The 19,738-nt window shown below is 40.0% G+C and overlaps 1 protein-coding gene across 1 annotated transcript in view; it reads right to left on the bottom strand.

Moving 5' to 3' along the window:
* Positions 1–19,738, bottom strand: part of CSMD1 (CUB and Sushi multiple domains 1) — a 1,848,896-nt gene that overhangs the window by 132,603 nt on the left and 1,696,555 nt on the right. The window contains exons 48-50 of the mRNA XM_088832674.1: positions 14,713–14,901; positions 10,207–10,353; positions 1,993–2,181 (exon numbers count right to left, since the gene is read on the bottom strand). Of these exons, the coding sequence (XP_088688800.1) occupies positions 1,993–2,181; positions 10,207–10,353; positions 14,713–14,901 (525 nt within the window). The remainder of the gene's footprint in view (positions 1–1,992; positions 2,182–10,206; positions 10,354–14,712; positions 14,902–19,738) is intronic.

Raw genomic sequence — 19,738 nt, 5'->3', positions numbered from 1 at the left:
TGAAGCCTGCAAGCTCCAGAGCCTGTGCTCCATCCATAGCAACAGAAGCCAACACAATGAGAAGCCTGAGCACCGGAACTAGAGAGCAGTCCCAACTCGCTACACCTAGAGAGAGCCCCGCACAAAGCAATGAAGACCCAGCGCAACCAGAATAAATCAGTAAACAGATTTTCAAAACAAAGACCCTGTTTTTGTAGCAGGAACCAAACATAGGGAGATGAGGATGCACTGCCTATCAGGTGATGTTCTTCTATTAAAATTCTGTGCTTCTAAGATGCCACCAGTAAAAAGTCTATGAAAAGGAGAGTAAAGAAGATTCTGTCAGAAGATATATTACCTTCAATGGAAAAAGAAAATCATTCTCAAATACCTCTCTAAGAAAGTCATTAATGTGCACATTTCTCCTCATTCAAAGTAATGATCGAATGCTGCCTGGACAGGTATCCTGCTGGGGGTCCTTGGGCCGCACCCTCATGGTCATGAAGCTAGCACTGGGGCCTGAAAAGACCAGACACTGACCCTTGGATTTACACCTCCCTCAGTTACTAAAAGGTGCATTTGTAGCAAATATTTCAAAATATTATTTTGCACATTTTTTTTTAAAAGAAAAGCCAACATCTTAGTGCAGGTGGGAAATGTATAAGTTGTGTTTGTTCCTCTGTCAGAATAAAAGGCATGCTGTTCAAACCATTCAGAAAAAACTATACCACCTCCAGAAAACAACTGAAAATTAAATGATATATTGCAATATTAAATATATATTAAATGTATAAATATATTAAATGGATATTAAAAGTGGGTTCCTAGTACCACACAGGGGTATTTGTCCACTTCTTTATTTGCTTGATTCCAGTTTAAAGTCCATTCAGGGTCCTGACCAGGGACTCAGGCCCTAGAGGTCAGAGTTTGGGAACTCTTGTCAATTCTGTTCTCAGCCCTTTTCCTGGTTCAGTCTTCTATTTAGGTCATGGCTTATGTCCTGGGCATTCTGATCCCAGTGCCAAGGACAGTAGTCCACGGGGCTGTTCTCTGAGGAATAATCCTACTTCATAGGCAGAGAGTAATGAAACATTTAAAGAAAATGAGAAGCATTTCTTCTTTTGAAAGAAAAATAACTCCTTTTGGAAAAAAAAAATCATTCCTAATGAAACAAGCTCATTGGATCTTATGCTTATTTTACATTAAAGAAGAATTTCAGGAGGTACAACATAAATGAGGCAGGCTAGGTGTCTGATTAACTTCTTGTGATTAAAGAGACATACAACAATGTGATAGTATCTATTATTGTCTCAGAGAGCAATACTAGAAAGTCTAATATCTAATAAAAGCTGAGAAACAAGGAAATCCATATGAGATTCCATTCATAAAATGTAATTAGCTATCAAAGACCAATATATATCATTATACATATAAATTTTGATAAGACAAAATATGAAAATTTCATGAATTCAAAGTCTTCAATTAAAATTAAAAAGTCTTATTTGGAAATACGATTTCTATGCATATGGGAGATAAAATGGGGAAAAAGGTATGAGATATTGAAATCAACTCTAACAAGTCCTAGCTTTAAGTGACCAAAAGAAAATGAAATATGCAGTATGTGGCTCAAAGTATGAGTTTTTAATCTAAGATAAGGGAAAATGAGCTTCAGTAATTGATTTTTTAAAATTTATACAACTGTCAAGAAAACTCTAAGTTGGATAACACAGTTTTTAATTTCAAAATGAAATATAAGTCAAGTATTAAGATAACTTTACACAGTATCTAGTGAGTGTTCAAACCATCCTATGAATTCAGGCTATAAAGCTGAGTCAAGCCAAGTGCAAATGTTAGAAGTGTTTGCATAGTCAGTAGAAAGTTTAATTTGTTTTTATGAACTCACATTCAATTTTCCCTTACCTTTTAATCCATAATCACAGCTCTGGTAAGTTGTGATTAAAATAAAAGCAATAAATTGAACTCAAGTTTGGGAATGAAAAACACATTTCTTACCCTGGCAGAGCGGAGCAAGGGAATCCCACTGATACATGCCAACTGGATTCAGTCTACAGGTGGCATTGCTATGGCCAATCATCCGATACCCAGGTTTGCAGAAATACTGCACTTTACTTCCAACTTCTCCTGCAGTCCTATTTAAAACACCACCATTCTTCACGGTGTGGGTCAAGCTGCAGTAAGGTGCTGTGGGCACACAAACACACATACATAAACAAATAAATAAATGCTGTATTTTGCTTGGTAAGAGACATATAAATGAAAGAGAGTCTCTAATTATTAAAATGGTAGGAAATCAGCACTGATACAGAAACTTTACTAAAAGCATCTTCAAGTACAAAAGTGTTGTGGATGTGGATGCAAGGGTGTGGAGCAAGAGGAACACTCATTCATTGCTGATGGGGATCCAAAATGGAGCAGCCACCTTGGAAGACAGTGTGGCAGTTTCTTGCAAAACTGCACACACTCTTATCATGCGATCCAGCAATCTTGCTTCTTGACAGTTACCCAAAGGAGCTAAAAGCTTATGTCCACACAGAAACCTATGCCCAGATGTTCATAGCAGCATTATTCAGAGTTGCCAAAACTCAGAAGCAACCAAGGTGCCCTTCAGTAGGTAAATGAATAAACCAACTGTCCATCCAGACAATGCAATATCATTCAAGGCTAAAAAGAAATGATCTGTCAAAAGCCATGGAGAGACATGGAGGAGCCTTAATTACATATGATTAAGTGAAAGAAGCCAACCTAAAAAGGATACACACTGCATGATTCCAACCTTATGACATTCTAGAAAAGGTAAAACTCTGGAAAAAGTAAAAAGATTAGTGGTTTCCAGAGGCTGATGGGGGAAGGACAGTGGAGCTCGAAGGATCTTTCAGCAGTGAAAATACCCTGCATGAATCTACAACGGTGGGTTAATGTCATTTTACATTTGTCCAAATCCACAGGATGTTCAATACCAAGAGTGAACCTAGTGTGAGCTATCGACCTTGGGTGATAATGATATATCAGTGTAGGTTAACAAATGTAGCCTCTGTTGATGATGTGAACAAGGAGACAGAAGTCAAGGAGTATAGGGAAAGTCTCTGGAACTTCCTGGCTATGATCTGACACTGCTAAAAAAAGTCTAAAAAAATCAATTAAAAAAAAATGTATAGCTGAGTCACTCTGCTCTGCATCTGAAATGGTCACAGTATTGTTAATGGGCTATACTCCAATATGAAATAAAAAGATAAATAATCCAAAAAATTCAAAAGTTATCATTTTAAAAAAATTCAAGAAATCTAGACCCAAGGGTCAAGTCTCTTGAGTTTGAAGTTTAGATTATTTACAACTGTTAATCAATGTGGTGGCAGAATTCTCACTTTCTGAACAACAACAACAAAATCATTAAAATGGAGAAAATTTAAGACTATAATATCTTGCAATCAAGGCCACTAATTTTTTCCTTGTTGTTAAATGAATCCCGAGAATTGTACCATGAGGTAGCTTCTTTTTAACATGTGGGATTTGAATACCATCTTTGAAGAACATGCGCTACTTACAATAGCTTTAATCATCACATTTGCAGGGAGACTTGCAAAAATTAGAGATGGGAATTGTGAAAATCAGTCTTACCTACACAGAATCTAACCTTTCAGTGGCTAAAAGGCTCTGCATCTTATTTACACATTTAGAGAAAGAAACTCAGTTTACTCTTACAAGACCAGTTTCACCACAGCATAAAATCCTATGAACCCCCTTCAGATGAATAAAACACTAAACTAAAGAAAACTGTGATGCCCTGGAAATCCAGGGTTCCTTTTGAAAGAAGAGGTTTTAAATGTCCCAATACCCTGTGGGGGTTCCACATAGAAAGTACACACACGCAGGTCTGAAGGCTTAATGCCAAACTTTTCCTTAGAAATAAATTCAGAAGGAACCTTCTGAAGACTTCACATCAGATAATTGTCAAGAAGTTATGTCTCTGTGTCTGGCTGGGTTGTCAACCATGCTCCTGTGAGATGCATCCTCAGAGAATAGTCTCAGCCAGAGGGTCTTCTGAAGTGCTGTTTCATTTTTCGTTTTTTTAACGGACTCATTTTTATTAAGGTGAAATCCACTAACTCTCAGAAGAAACTCGTGTCCTATTGGTTATGGCATTTTCTATGTTCAGTTGTTTGAGACTATCTACTTTAAGCTTTTTTTTTTTTAAAGTTATTTAGATCTTTATTTGAGAATCTGATTTTCTAAAATCAGATTTTAGTTCTGAAAGTTTGTCTATTGAAAGTTTAATGGATATTGTTTTATACCTTCCATATGTAAAATGTGGTTCAATCAACTGCCTATATTTTTCTGAGAAGGATAATTATGTTGTTTTTAATTTGTCAGAAAACACATTCACGTAGTTCTGATAAAGCATCATTTTAACCCTGATTGTAGCAGAGGGATGTTTAAAAAAAACATAGTATGAATTAAACCAGTACATATATAGTAGAGAGATTAAAATATGTATTATAATACTTTAAGTTTTGAATGAACCAAAATATTTGGTTTAGGGAAGGTATGAGTATAATCAGGCACCTCAGCTACCAAATACTGAGAATTATTGTGTCAATAAATTAAACTAATAATAAAAAGCAGGAAGACCAAGCAGACTGTAGACCCTGGCCAACTTTAGAGATAAAGTCTGAAATGCTCCTGAAGGGTCAGTGGGACATGGTCCTTGGGGTGGGTTTTTGTCACAGTTCAGTCTGTTAAGAGAGAGGATAAGCAGGATAATTGTCTAACTCTACAGGGTCCAACAGAACCTTATTTTCTTTCTTCAAGAAAATTAGAGATACCAAGGGAACATTTCATGCAAAGATGGGCACAATAAAGGACAGAAATTGTATGGACCTAACAGATGCTAAAGCTGAAACTACAATACTTTGGCCACCTCATGCGACGAGTTGACTCACTAGAAAAGACTCTGATGCTGGGAAGGATTGGGGGCGGGAGGAGACGGGGACGACAGAGAATGAGATGGCTGGATGGCATCACCGACTCGATGGACATGAGTTTGAGTGAACTCTGGGAGTTGGTGATGGACAGGGAGGCCTGGCGTGCTGTGATTCATGGGGTCGCAAAGAGTCGGACATGACTGAGCAACTGAACTGAACAGATGCAGAAGACATTAAGAAGAGGTGGCAAGAATACACAGAACGAAACAAAAAAGATCTTCATGACCCAGATAACCATGATAATGTGATCACTCAGCTACAGCCAGACATCCTGGAAAGAGAAGTCAAGTGGACTTTAGGAAGCATGGCTACAAGCAAAGCTAGTGGAGATGATGGAATTCCAGTTGAGCTATTTTAAATCCTAAAAGATGATGCTGTGAAAGTGCTGCACTCAATATGCCATCATATTTGGAAAACTCAGCAGTGGCCAAAGGATTGGAAAAGGTCAGTTTACATTCCAATCCCAAAGAAAGGCAATGCCAAAGAATGTTCAAACTGCCACACAATTGCAGTCATCTCACATGCTAGTAAAGCAATGCTCAAAATTCTCCAAGACAGGTTTCAACATTATGTGAATTGTGAACATCCAAATGTTCAAGCTGGATTTAGAAAAGGCAGAGGAACCAAAGATCAAATTGCCAACATCTGTTGGGTCATCAAAAAAGCAAGAGTTCCAGAAAAAACATCTACTTCTGCTTTACTGACTACACCAAAGACTTTGACTGTATGGATTACAACAAACTGGAAAATTCTTCAAGTACCACCTTACCTGCCTCCTGAAAAATCCATATGCAGGTCAAAAAGCAACAGTTAGAACTGGACATGGAACAACAGACTGGTTCCAAATCGGGAATGGACTACATCAAGGCTGTATATTGTCACCCTGTTATTTAACTTAGATGTGGTGTATATCATGTGAAATGCTCGACTGGATGAAGCATAAGCTGGAATCAAGATTGCCAGGAGAAATATCAATAACCTCAGATATGCAGATGACACCACCCAAATGGCAGAAAGTGAAGAAGAACTAAAGAACCTCTTGATGAAAGAGAAAGAGGGGTGTGAAAAGTTGGCTTAAAACTCAATATTCAGAAAACTAAGATCATGGCATCCAGTCCCGTCATGGCAAATAGATGGGGAAACAATGGAAACAGTGAGAAACTTTATTTTGGGGGGCTCTATAATCACTGCAAATGCTGACTGCAGTCATGAAATTAAAAGATGCTTGCTCCTTGAAAGAAAAGCTATGACCAACCTAGACAGCATATTAAAAAGCAGAGACATTACTTCACCAACAAAGGTCCATCTAGTCAAAACTATGGTTTTTCCAGTAGTCATGGATGGATGTGAGAGTTAGTCTATAAAGAGACCTGAGCACTGAAGAACTGATGCTTTTGAACTGTGGTGTTGGAGAAGAATCTTGAGAGACCCTTGGACTGCAAGGAAACGAAACCAGTCCATCCTAAAGGAGATCAGTCCTGGGTGTTCATTGGACGGACTGATGTTGAAGCTGAAACTCCAATACTTTGGCCACCTGATGCAAAGAGCTGACTCATTTGAAAAGACCTTGATGCTGGGAAAGATTGAAGGCAGGAGGAGAAGGGAATGATAGAGGATGAGATGGTTGGATAGCAACACCAACTCAGTGGATATGAGTCTGAGTAAACTCAGGGAGTTGGTGATGCACAGGGAGGCCTGGTGTGCTGCAGTCCGTGGGGTCGCAAAGAGTTGGAAATGACTGAGTAGCTGAACTGATAGGGTCCAATAACTATTTCCTTTCTGACTGACAGTTCCTTCTCTCATCGTTGGTTCCTTTCTAACTCATCAAGAACAAGATACAGAGAGGCCCAAGCACAGAGTCATGGTGAGAATGCTAAGTCTTTCAGTCGTGACTGACTCTGTGAGATCCCATGGACTGCAGCCCGCCAGGCCCCTCTGTCAGTGGAATTCTCCAGGCAAGAATACTGGAGTGGGTTCTCATTTCCTTTTCCAGGGGTTCTTCCCAACCCAGGGATTGAACCCACATCTCTTAAGTCTCCTACATTGGCAGATGGGTTCTTTACCCCTAGCACACCTGGGAAGCCCAAGGAGACTTGGCACAGAAATCAGAGGGGACAATTAGAACACAGGGTCCAGCCTGTTTGATTTCTGGCCATGCTAGGAATTAAAAGGGCCAGGGTCAAACCCTTGCACTCTGCTGGTGCTACCTTCGAAGAGCAGGTAATGGAGGGTGGCAGTCAAGGAGGTATCGGGGATGGAAGACATGGGTGCAGCTGGCTTTGCTGAGGTCTGGGTGTATTTACAACACCTATTCTGTAGTTCTGACTCTCCCAACACTGAAAGTGAAAGTCACTCAGTTGTGTTCGACTCTTTGGGACCCCATGGACTAAACAGTCTGTGGAATTCTCTAGGCCAGAACACTGCAGTGGATAGCCTTCCCCTTTTCCAATCTTCCCAACCCAGGGATCAAAACTAGATCTCCTGGATTGGGAGCTGATTCTTTACCAGCTGAACCACAAGGGAAGCCCACACTTATCATTAACTTCAGGTACCTGATTTAATGGGCTTCCCAGGTGGCGCTAGTTATAAATAACCCACCTGCCAAGCCAGGAGATTTAAGAGATGTGGGTTCAATCACTGGGTCAGGAAGATCCCCTGGAGAAGGGCATGGCAACCCACTCCAGTATTCTTGCCTTGAGAATCCCACGGACAGAGGAGCCTAGTGGGCTACATCCAGGGGTCTCAAAGAACCAGACATGACTGAAGAACTTAGCACATATGCACACCCTTGATTTAATAGTGAATGACCATTACTACCACAACAATAAATTAGCAGTTTATTGAATTGACTTGAACCATGATGTACAAGCACTTGCTTTTGTTGTTGTTATGTTTTGTTTGTCAGTTATGTAGATCAGTTACATGGTCCTTACACCCAATGACCAGTAGTTGACATGCGTAAGGCACGGATTCGTGGTGCAACATGTGGTCACATTATGGGCTGTAGCTCCCTGGCCCATGTGCTATAGTCCAGGGATCACTGCTCTAAAACTACTGGTGATGGACTCCTAGCAGTGGTCATTGAACCACCATCAAATTTTAACTGAAAAGCTGTTCAAAGAACTATCTGTATCTATATCTATAGAGAGATACATAGATATGTCCACTCACAAAACAACAGTTTATAGCCTTCACTTTAAATTCTTCTTTTTCCTGATTTCCCAACAAAGAGAATCATCTTGTTCTATAATGAATGAAAATATCCTTTGAGTGACAGAATTCAAGGTGTAATCACACCACCAGGCTATTAAGTAATTTGCCACAGATAAAACAAGATAAATTATGTTCACTATGATTTCCCCTGCAATATCCATTTTTGCCCGTCAGAAATAAATTCAAACAATTCTATAGGCTTGAGTATTTATTTTTCAGAACAAGGAATTTGATGGACAAAAATCTAATCATTGTCCTAATGATCTCAATACCCATTCCAATGAAGGGATTTCAACTGTGAACTCTTTGCTGATAAGCTTTTTGAATGGCTACTTCAATGAAGCGGGGAAACAAAGATCTAAGCATGTTTTATTAGACTTTGTAGAGAAAATATGAGTGAATTTCAGATTCTCTGTCTTTCCATCAACAGACATTTCAAAACACTAATGCTTTTTCAAAGCTTTTTATCATTTCATGATACCTACCAATCAGAGAGAGCAAAAATATTCTTAAAACTACTAACACCTTTCTTTACCCACAGGATGTTGCCCTTCACTGACAAGGTACAACAGACTTGGAAAAAGCAACCCCTGGGAGTTACACTGATCCATGAAATGCATAGAGTGGGCATCTATCTCCCTTGGGAAATGGACCTCAGTTGTTAGCATGGATATCATAGTAACACTGAGAAAAGGTTAGCTATTTTGCTTAGTAATGAAAATATGAGGATTTTAGATTGTCTGTCTACAGCTTTTGTAGGGCATTGTAAACATGAGGCTTTGGGCTAGCCACATTGAGAGGATCTAATCTCTCAGAAGTATATTAACTGATTTAATTAATATAAAAAACTACTGACAGAAAATAAATGAACTATATGGGGAAAAACAAAGTCCTTTAAATGTTGATAAGGAAATATATATGTAAACATTTATTTTTATATGGTTACATGTGTGAATATATATTTATATATATAGTATCTCATATAAAGAAACATATAGCTGATTGCAGCCATGAGATTAAAAGACGCTTACTCCTTGGAGCCTTGGAAGGAAAGTTATGACCAACCTAGATAGTATATTAAAAAGCAGAAACGTTACTTTGCCAACAAAGGTCTGTCTAGTCAAGGCTATGGTTTTTCCCATGGTCATGCATGGATGTGAGAGTTGGACTGTAAAGAAAGCTGAGTGCCGAAGAATTGATGCTTTTGAACTGTGGTGCTGGAGAAGACTCTTGAGAGTCCCTTGGACTGCAAGGAGATCCAACCAGTCCATTCTAAAGGAGATCAATCCTGGGTGTTCACTGGAAGGACTGATGCTAAAGCTGAAACTCCAATACTTTGGCCACCTCATGCGAAGAGTTGACTCACTGGAAAAGACTCTGATGCTGGGAAGGATTGGGGGCAGGAGGAGAAGGGGATGACAGAGAATGAGATGGCTGGATGGCATCACCGACTTGATGGACATGAGTTTGAGTGAAGTCCGGGAGTTGGTGATGGACAGGGAGGACTGGTGTGCTGTGATTCATGGGGTTGCAAAGAGTCGGACACAACTAAGTGACTGGACTGAACTGAACTGAAACATATAATCAATAAAAAGACATGCTACTAATCATAAGATGTTATTATTACTTTTAAAATTAAATACAATACAATTATCTCCTCCTGTTTGTCTCCTTAGCTTTTAAACATATTTTAAAATTAAAATATGCTTTGTTTATATTATTATATATTTATATTATAATATTTTATTTTGAGGGAAAGAATCTCTGCTTTCTGTGGCAAGCAAATCAATGGGTTATGAAGCTAGCAAAATTATTTATTAATATTAATCAACAGTTTATTTCCCCTAACACAGTTTAGAGATATCACTCAGATAATTTCATCAAATTATTTCTATTGAAGTTACGAATTCATTTTTAGAAATTACGTTTATAGTATAAACCTTTAATTTTTAAAACTTAATGCAGAACCTTTATATTAACACTTTATTATTAAACCTTAACTTCACTTACTGACCTGAATAACGAATCTTGAATCCTTTTTTACTGGTTGCATGGTCAGTGGACCAGCGGAGATATAACTGATTACTCTTGCTTGTAAAATTTGATTGTTCAGTATGGTTTCCACTCAAGACCACTAACAGAGGACTTTGACCAGAAGACCCTAAATGAAACAAAAAAAAAGCAAGAAAGTTATGATATCAATTAGTACCTACAAAATACAGACTACTTTTAGCTTTTGATTAAGTTGGAGTCTAACTGTACAATATACAGCTATAGTTCCAAAGGAGACAAAGAACTCCAAATAAATAAAGCAACAGATACAGTTCCTCATAAAAATAATCACAATAAAAGAAGCAATAGTCAACCAAAATAGTTTCAGATATTTTTTCTGTTAATAGATAATACTTAAAATGAAAATGTTACTTATTTAATGACAGTAATTTAAAAAATGAAAATAGTTGCCACTACTATTAGTATATGCAACATTGAATCGATATAGGGAATTGAATGCTAGTAAAAGTACTGTTGTTTAGTTCCTAAGTCATGTCCAGTTCTTTGGGACCTCTGGGACTGCAGCACTCCAGGCTTCCCTGTCCTTCATATCTCCCCAAGTTTGCTCAAATTCATGTCCATTGAGTTGGTGATGCTATCCCACCATCTCATCCTCTGTGGCCCCATTTCTCCTTTTGCCCCAGTCTTTCCCAGCATCAGTCTTATTCAATGAGTTGGCTCTTTGCATCAGGTGGCCAAAGCATTGGAGCTTCAGCTTCAGTAGCAGTCCTTTTTCCTTCAGGATTGACTGGTGTGGTCCTCCTGCAGTCCAGGGGCTCTCAGGAAGAGAGAGCACCAGTGCCACAGTTTGAAAGCAGTAATTCTCTGGTGCTCAGCCTTCTTGATGGTCCAGCTCTCACATCTGTATGTAGCTTTGACTGTATGGGCTTCCCAGCTGGCTCAGTGGTAAAGAATCTGTCTGCCAATGCAGGAGACACGGGTTTGGTCCCTGAGTCAGGAAGATCCCCTGGAGAAGGAAATGGCAACCCACTCTAGGATCCATGCTTGGGAATGGAGGACCCTGGCAGGCTGCAGACCATGGGGTCACAAAGAGTTGGATGTAGCTTAGTGACTAAACAGCAGCATGAAACTAAAAATTAGTACAATCACCTTGGAGAGCAGTTTAGTAATATCCAATACAACTGTAGGCTTTAATTATATTTTTATAAACTCCAGAATATGTGCACAAGTGTTGTTTATATAGCAAAATGTTTATTCTAGCAATTTTTATAGGAAAATGTAGATTCTAACTTGTGGTTTGGAGTTTAAAAAGATATTAAAAGTGTTTTCAAAGAGATTCTACACAGATTAAAAATGATATTGAGAAGTGAAATCTATTTGCAAATAAATATAATAGGATAACAATTGTGTAAACATTCAAAAGTGTACAATATTCAAACTGTGTGTGAATGTTCATGTCTGTGAGTGTATAGACAGGAGATGATACTTGGTAGTAGACCGACAGATATAGGAAATGCAACATGAAACATGCACATGCATGACACTTCACAATATTAAATGCCTCCAGGAGAGGTGCAAGTGACCTCGGTGTGCAAAGAGCTCCTAAATTGATCTGAACTTGTTGCTTCTTTGCAAAAAAAAAAAAAAAATACACAAGATAAATCTGACAAAATGAGTCCATACCCATATATATTAAAAAAAAACTTTCTGTATATTTAATTTTAAAAAACTGAAAAAAGAAGCTAATACTTAACATAGTTAATAGTCACTGGAATTACTCTCATTGCCATAACCTGACACTGTTTGTTGAGACAAGTCACTCTACTGAATTCAGAAGCTGCATCCACACTTTAAGGTCTCCTCCAGGACACCCCATGATGCCATCTCAAATTCTAACAGGCTTCATGACTTTTCTGCAATGCAGGAGACACAGGAAACTCGGGTATAATCCCTGGGTCAGGAGGATTCCCTGGAGAAGGAAATGGCAACCCATTCCAGTATTCTTGCCTGGAGAATACCATGGACAAGTGTTGCTGTGCTGTTTTACTTATTGTTTGAAGAGATAATTTATATTCTAAAATGAAATGCCACTGGGAAGTAAATTCACCTGAATTTATGCAATTTTAAAATGTCATTTTTAATGACAGAACTCAAGTTTCAGATATTCTTAATCAAACATGTATCCTTCATCATCTTTCATCTCTTGTCTTTGCTTATCATGTAACAAACTTTCTAAAAGATTATTCTTTAAACATATACACGTCCATAATGAACAGCAGTACCATCTCTTTCATTAAGGTGAAAATTAGCAAATTTTGCACAAGTGAAGACCACCATCTGTATTTTGACACCTTTCTCAGTTGAGTTCTATAATGACTTGAGTCCTGTTTTGTTTTTAAATTGAGGAATATTCACTACTTGAGCCATGTGTGTGTGTGTGCGCGTGTGCGCTCAGTTGCTCAGTCGTGTCCAGCTCTTTGTGGCCCCATGGACTGGAGTCCTCTGATCTCCTCTGCCCATGGAATAGTCCAGGCAAGAATCCTGGGGTGGGTTGCCATTTTCTCCTCCAGGAGATTTTCCTGACCTACAGTACAAACCTGCACATCTTGTGTCTCCTGCATTGGCAGCCAGATTCTTTACCACTAGCACCACCTGCAGCCATGCTGCTGCTGCTAATAAAGCTTAAACTGATATAGTCTATTTATTTATTTTTGCCAACTCATGAGCTATAAAACAGCCACTGTGTTTCAAAAAAAACAAAAGAGATGCAACGAACATGACATTTACTGCCACAAAAATGCCAATGCTTAGAAAATTATTCATATGAAACTCTGACCTTTCGTTTTATAGAAACATCTTTGAGAGTAAAACCAAACTGACTCATAGATCTCTGGCAATTTTGACAGCAACTGCTTTGATATTATCTCTATTAGCTATTTTGCTTGTGGTTTATCATGGGCATGATCTGTCTGTATTTGGAGGGAGTTCACAGTGTAAATGCTTTGGGCATAAATTATTGATAATGATTTTGCTTCTGAAATTAGAAGAGGAAAAAGCACTGCCAGCTAAACTTCAGTTCTACCAAAGTAAAACAAAGGAACCCACATATATTTAAAATGATTATGTAAATATATATATATAACTACATGCAGAATTTATAGGAATACGTATACACAAAGACACACACACAGTCCCTGGAGGTTGGTTGCCTGCCTTTACTTTTTATGACATCTAATCAGCCTCAAGGCACAGTTTCCCTGGCTTCTCATTGACAAAAGAAGCCTGTCTGTGCACCTGGCTAATGTGTTACTTCTTCCCATCCTAGAGATTAAGGACCAAGTCTTCAATAGTACATGTCTGTTTTAACATGCACTTAAAAACTCTGAAAATGAAAATATTACTCTTCAGTCCTCTGTTTCTACATATATGAGTTTAATTTCCAATTTAGCTGCTCATCTTTGGAAATCCATATATTAATTTACTGTATATCCACAGAAGCAACTTGACTATTATGATTCATCAAGTCAGTAAAAGGCATGCAAACATACACAGAATCAATTACAGTAATTTATTTTTAACTGAATTGATTGTTATTTTTCTGAAATCAGTGACAAATCCATCAAAACATGTGAAAACCCTATTATTATCTACAGCCGTGATTGTATCATGGTCTAATTTTTGGGCTATGATAATGCTTCTGTACAAAGAAAAATTATTAACATCAGTTTCATTTCAAATCGACAATTCAAGCACATACTATGTTTTAACAGAGCACTGTCATTTTAAAATGTTCATTAGAATTGTACAAAAATGCGTAAGACTCATGTTGAAAACATTATTAGCATTTGTTCAGGGAACTATCTCTAAAAAAATTCTACATTAAGAATACTATAACATTTATCACCCAGAAAACTCTATGAGCCATTACTTTTATATATTTCTAGTAAAACAATCATTTAGACCAATTAAAGTACTTATAGCTCTCTGCCCTCCAAAATTTCCTAAAATATCTTCTAGATCAATATAATCTTAAAGAAAGGAAAGGAAGAGCTTCTGAAATCATCTATACTTTAAAGCCTGATGTTAAAGAATTCAAGAATGGTTAATGTAAATTCAGTATATTTTTAAGGTGTATTAAACCAGCATTTTAATGGTTTAAATTTGCAACATTAAGAAGGGCATGGTGATGTTTTTCCTATCACTTGATCTCTGAGACCACACTAGTCCAAGAATAATTCATTTTCTATTTGGGGGGAGATGTAATTTACCTCAAGAATATATTCAAGTTTGTGCATTACAAAATATAACAGGATCCTTATTATATTATGTGTGGGTCCCTGGTATGTACTCTTTTTTTTTGACTGCACCTAGAGTCATGTGGCATCTTTGTTCCCTGACCAGGGATCTAACCCACACTCTCTGGAATGGAAGCTCAGAGTCTTAACCACTGGACCACAAGGGGAGTCCCAAGGTTGCTGGTATTTTAACAAAGTTTGAAGAGACTTACCATCAAATACTTCCAGTGCATCAAATTGTTTTTCACTTTGGAACGTGTCTACAAAGATGGTGATGTTGTAGTTTGGTTCCACTCGGATGCTCCAGGAGCAGGTCTGGGAGTTAAAATAGTTGCCTGGATACCCTGGGCTGAGGATGACGCCAGAGGATTCTGTCCGGACTTCATTGGCTGGGCATTGTGCTAAGGAGAAAAGCACCAGGGAAAGTTTTCCTTAACAGAGTCAGTTCCTGGGTATGCAAGCTCATGGGGAAAAGAAAAAGCAATCTTACTAAGTCAACTGTGACCAGATTTAGTAGATGATACACAAATAGTCTTTTCATCCTGTTCATGGGGTTCTCAAGGCAAGAATACTGAAGTGGTTTGCCATTCCCTTCTCCAGTGGACCACATTTTGTCAGAACTCTTCACCATGACCCGTTCATCTTGGATGGCCCTACATGGCATGGCTCATAGTTTCATTGAGTTAGACTAGTCTGTGGTCCATGTGATCAGTTTGATTAGTTTTCTGTGATTGTGGTTTTCATTCTGTCTGCCCTCTGAGGGATAAGGATAAGAAGCTTATGGAGTATTGTTACATCAGAGCAGAACCCAGCTCTGGCTCTACTGTACATTTAAAGCAGGTCCAGGGAGATCGTAAAACCCTAGGCCCTGTGCACATGCAGACAGAAAAAAACTCTAACATTTTACTTTATTTTTTAAATATCAACACATTTCCTTAACTTGAGAATACTCACTTTTGTGATGGCCCTCTGTGCTACAATACACTTGGCCTGTGTCTGGGGGCCCTGGTAGGAGCTCCCTAAACCCTTGGAATTTTCTGAGTGCTGAAAGTGTCTTTGTGGCTCCAAAGGCCCCTCTGGGTGACACCCAAGTCTGAGCTGATGAGGTGACTCAGGGTGGGTCTGTGTAGCCTCAGAAGGGTTGGTCACCACAAGCACCCAGGGAGGAGAGGGTGGGGACTTTCCACCCACTCACACACCTGGGGGAAGCGGGGAGGGTGGGGCTGGGGTACTGGAGACTTGGTTTCACCAAAGCTCTTAAACCACATATTTGTTGAGCCTGCAGGTTGGGTGGGGCACCCCAGGTCCTGGGAGACACCTCCAGGCCCTGCCCTTTGTACCCGAATTGTTCACTGTACTGTTGATAATACCCTACATAACATTTACTGTAAATGTGAGTCACATTTGTTTCCCTGATTTTTGTGAGCTATTCTAACAAAGGATCAAACCAGAGAGGGGGGTCCCAAAATGGTAGAGGAGTAGGATAGGGAGAACACTTTCTCCCCCACAAATTCATCAAAAGATCATTTGAATGTTGAGCAACTTCCAGAAAAACAACTTCTGAATGCTGGCAGAGAACACCAGGCACCCAGAAAGGCAGCCCAATCTCTTCGAAAGGAGGTAGGATAAAACATAAAAGATGGAAACAGTGACAAAAGATTGAGGGATCGAGACCCATTCTGGGGAGGGAGTCATGAAGGAGGAGAAGTTTCCACAGTAGGAAACCGTCTCACAGGCGGGTCTGTGAGGAGTTTTAGAATCTCAGAGGGCAACATAACCAGGAGAAAAAACAAAACACAGACTCTGCGCCTAACTGCAACTGCCAGAGGAGAAGTAGCCTAGATGCTCATATCCACCACCAGCGGGTGGGGGCTGGGCAGGGAGGCACAGGCTGAATCATTGTCCTTGGGGTAAGGACTGGGCCTGAATGCCCTGAGGACAGTCTAAGGGAGCTAACATGAGATAGCAACCCAAACCATGGGGTTGTTAGAGAGACAAAAAAACCTTTCCTGCAAAATGCTCTAACTCTCAGCCTGGCACGCTCACAGAACAAAGGATCGCGTGAATACCAAAGGAGAGCTAGCCGGCTGCGTGTAGGCCCCTCCCACCTCTGGAGGCAGAGACACAGGCCTACTACAGCTAGAGCCAGACGGCAAGGGGCTGCTGCACTCTCAGCCCCAGAGATGGCATCCTACACCAAACTGTGAGGCTCCCAGTTGCTAACCATGTCTTCCTTGGATCCTGGATGGTTGACATCTGCCAGGAGTGTCACAGCCTGAGACCAGCTCCTCAGAGCAGACACACGACACACCTGAGATGGCACTCTTGCGGTGCCCCCATGAAACCAAGCAGCTCGGACCGGGAGGTGATTAAGATGCACGGTCCACCTGGGACAGTGCACTCACCAAGCACCTGGTCACCTGAGCTGCTCGGACCTGGGACGGGCACAAAATGCACAACCCAACCCGATCTGTGCCCTTGTGGAGTACCCAAGAACCTGAGTGGCTTAGACCTGGGAAGTACATAAAATGCAGGGCCCACTTGGGACAGTGTCCTTGCAGAGCCCCAAGGAGCCTGAGCATTGTATACCCAAAAGCACATGCTGTCTTGGATTGGGGCAAACTCAGTGTGGTACATACACTGCAAACACTCCTCACACATGCCAGTGAAATTTGTTTACAGAGTCACTCCTCCCCACAACACAACTGAACAAGTGAGCCTAAATAAGTGACCACCTTTGCCCTCTTCTGTCAGCGTGGAAATTAGACACAGAAACAAACAGAGGAAGCCAAAATAAACAAAGGAGAGGGAATCACTCTGGAAGTGACAGGTGCAACAGATTAAAACCCTGCAGTTAATACTGACTGTGTATTGGAGGGGCCCATAGACCTTGAGAACAAGTGCAAGCTGGAACAAGGAACTATCTGAAATTGAACTGAGCCCACACTGCCCGTAACAGCTCCAGAGAAATTCCTAGATATATTTTTAATATTAATACTTTTTAATTTAAAAAAATTAAGTTCTTTATTACTCCTTTGATTTTCACTTTTATAACCTACAATTACCCTGCAAAAATAAAAGACCCTATTTTTAAAGCAAGTTTCAAATATGTATATATGTGTGTGTGTGTGTTAATCTTTGTGATTGATTTTGCTTTGCATTCTTTATATTGTATTTTTGAGAGTCTAACCTCTATTCTAGATTTTTAATCTTTGCTTTTTGGTATTTGTTATCCCTTTTGTATCTTTAAGAATCTAATATTCAGTATCCATTTTCACTTAGGGATTTGATTACTGGCTTGATTGCTTTCTCCCCTTTTGAATCTCCCTTTTCTCCTGCAGGTCCCCTCTATCCCCTTCCTCCCCCTTCTCTTCTCTACTTAACTCTGTGAATCTCTCTGGGTATTCTGGGCTGTGGAGAGCACCTCAGGAACTGATCACTGGCTGGATTGCTCTCTCCCCTTTGACCCCCCTCTTCTCCTGGCCATCTATATCTCCATCCTACCTCTTCTCTTCTCCATGTAACTCTTGTGAATCTTGACGCATGTCACTCAATTCTGTGGAGAATGGTTCACCATTAACCTAGTTTTTCTATCATCTGTGCTGTATAAGGATACTGTAAGAGAAGGACTGAAAGTCAGAGGCAGGAAGCTTAACTCCAAAACTTGAGACCATCAGAGAACTCCTGATTCCAGGGAACATTAGTAGACAAAAGCACACCCCAAAGTCTTCATACCTACACTGAAACCAAGTTCCACCCAAGAGCCAACAAGTTTCGGTGCAAACATACCATGCTAATTCTCCAGCAAGTCAGGAACACAACACTGATCATTTAAAGACAGGCTGCCCAAAGCCATGCCAAACCTGTAGACACTCCAAAACTCACTACTGGACACTTCATTGTACTCCAGAGAGAAGAGATCCAGCTCCACTCACCAGGACACAGACACAAGGAAACCTTGATAAGCCAAAAACTCACTGCTGGACACTTCATTGCACTCCAGAGAGAAGAGATACAGCTCCACTCACCAGAACACAGACACAAGGAAACCTTGACAAGCCACTAGTCCAACCCCACCCACAGGGAGTAGATGCCACAATAAAGAGGAACCACAAACTTCAAATCTACAGAAAGGGCACACCAAACACAGCAATCTAAACAAAATGAAAGGCAGAGAAATATTCAGCAGGTAAAGGAACGTGATAAATACCCACCAAACCAAAGCAAAGAGGAGGACATAGGGAGTCTACCTGGAAAGCAATTCAGAATAATGATAGTAAAGATGATCCAAAATCTTTAAAACAAAATGGAGTTACAGATAAATAGACTAGAGACAAGGATTGAGAAGATGCAAGAAATGTTTAACAAAGACCTAGAAGAAATAAAGAAGAGTCAATTAACAATGGGAACAATGCAATCACTGAGATTAAAATCTCTCTAGAGGGAACCACAGAGAAGGTGATGGCACCCCACTCCAGTACTCTTGCCTGGAAAATCCCATGGACGGAGGAGCTTGGTAGGCTGAAGTCCATGGGGTCGTGAAGAGTCGGACATGACTGAGTGACTTCACTCTCACTTTTCACTTTCATGCATTGGAGAAGGAAATGGCAACCCACTCCAGTGTTCTTGCCTAGAGAATCCCAGGGATGGGGGAGCCTGGTGGGCTGCTGTCTATGGGGTCGCACAGAGTCGGACACGACTGAAGTGACTTAGCAGCAGCAGCAGAGGAACCAACAATAGAGTAACAGGCAGAAGAGAGGATGGGTGAGGTGGAAGATAGAATGGTGGAAATAAATGAAGCAGAGATGAAAAAAGAAAAGAGAATTAAAAGAAATGAGGACAACCTCAGAGACCTCTGTGATGTTAAACACCCAAACATTTGAATCATAGGTGTCCCAGAAGAAGAAGACAAAAAGAAAGGGGATGAGAAAATACTTGAGGAGATAATAGTTGAAAACTTCCCTAAAATGGGGAAGGAAATAGCCCCCCAAGTCCAAGAAACCCAGAGAGTCCCAAACAGGATAAACCCAAGTCAAAACACCCCAGTTCAGTTCAGTTCAGTCGCTCAGTCGTGTCCGACTCTGCAACCCCATGAATCACAGCATGCCAGGCCTCTCTGTCCATCACCAACTCCCGGAGCTCACTCAAACTCATGTCCATTGAGTCGGTGATGCCATCCAGCCATCTCATTCTCTGTTGTTCCCATCTCCTCCCACACCCAAGACACATATTAATCCA

The sequence above is a fragment of the Moschus berezovskii genome, chromosome 26 (assembly GCF_049115385.1).
Source record: "Moschus berezovskii isolate FMDL1 chromosome 26, NW_MosBer_1.0, whole genome shotgun sequence".
Lineage (NCBI taxonomy): Eukaryota > Metazoa > Chordata > Mammalia > Artiodactyla > Moschidae > Moschus > Moschus berezovskii.
The sequence above is the reverse complement of the archived record's forward strand: the minus strand, read 5'-3'. Positions and strand labels throughout refer to the sequence as shown.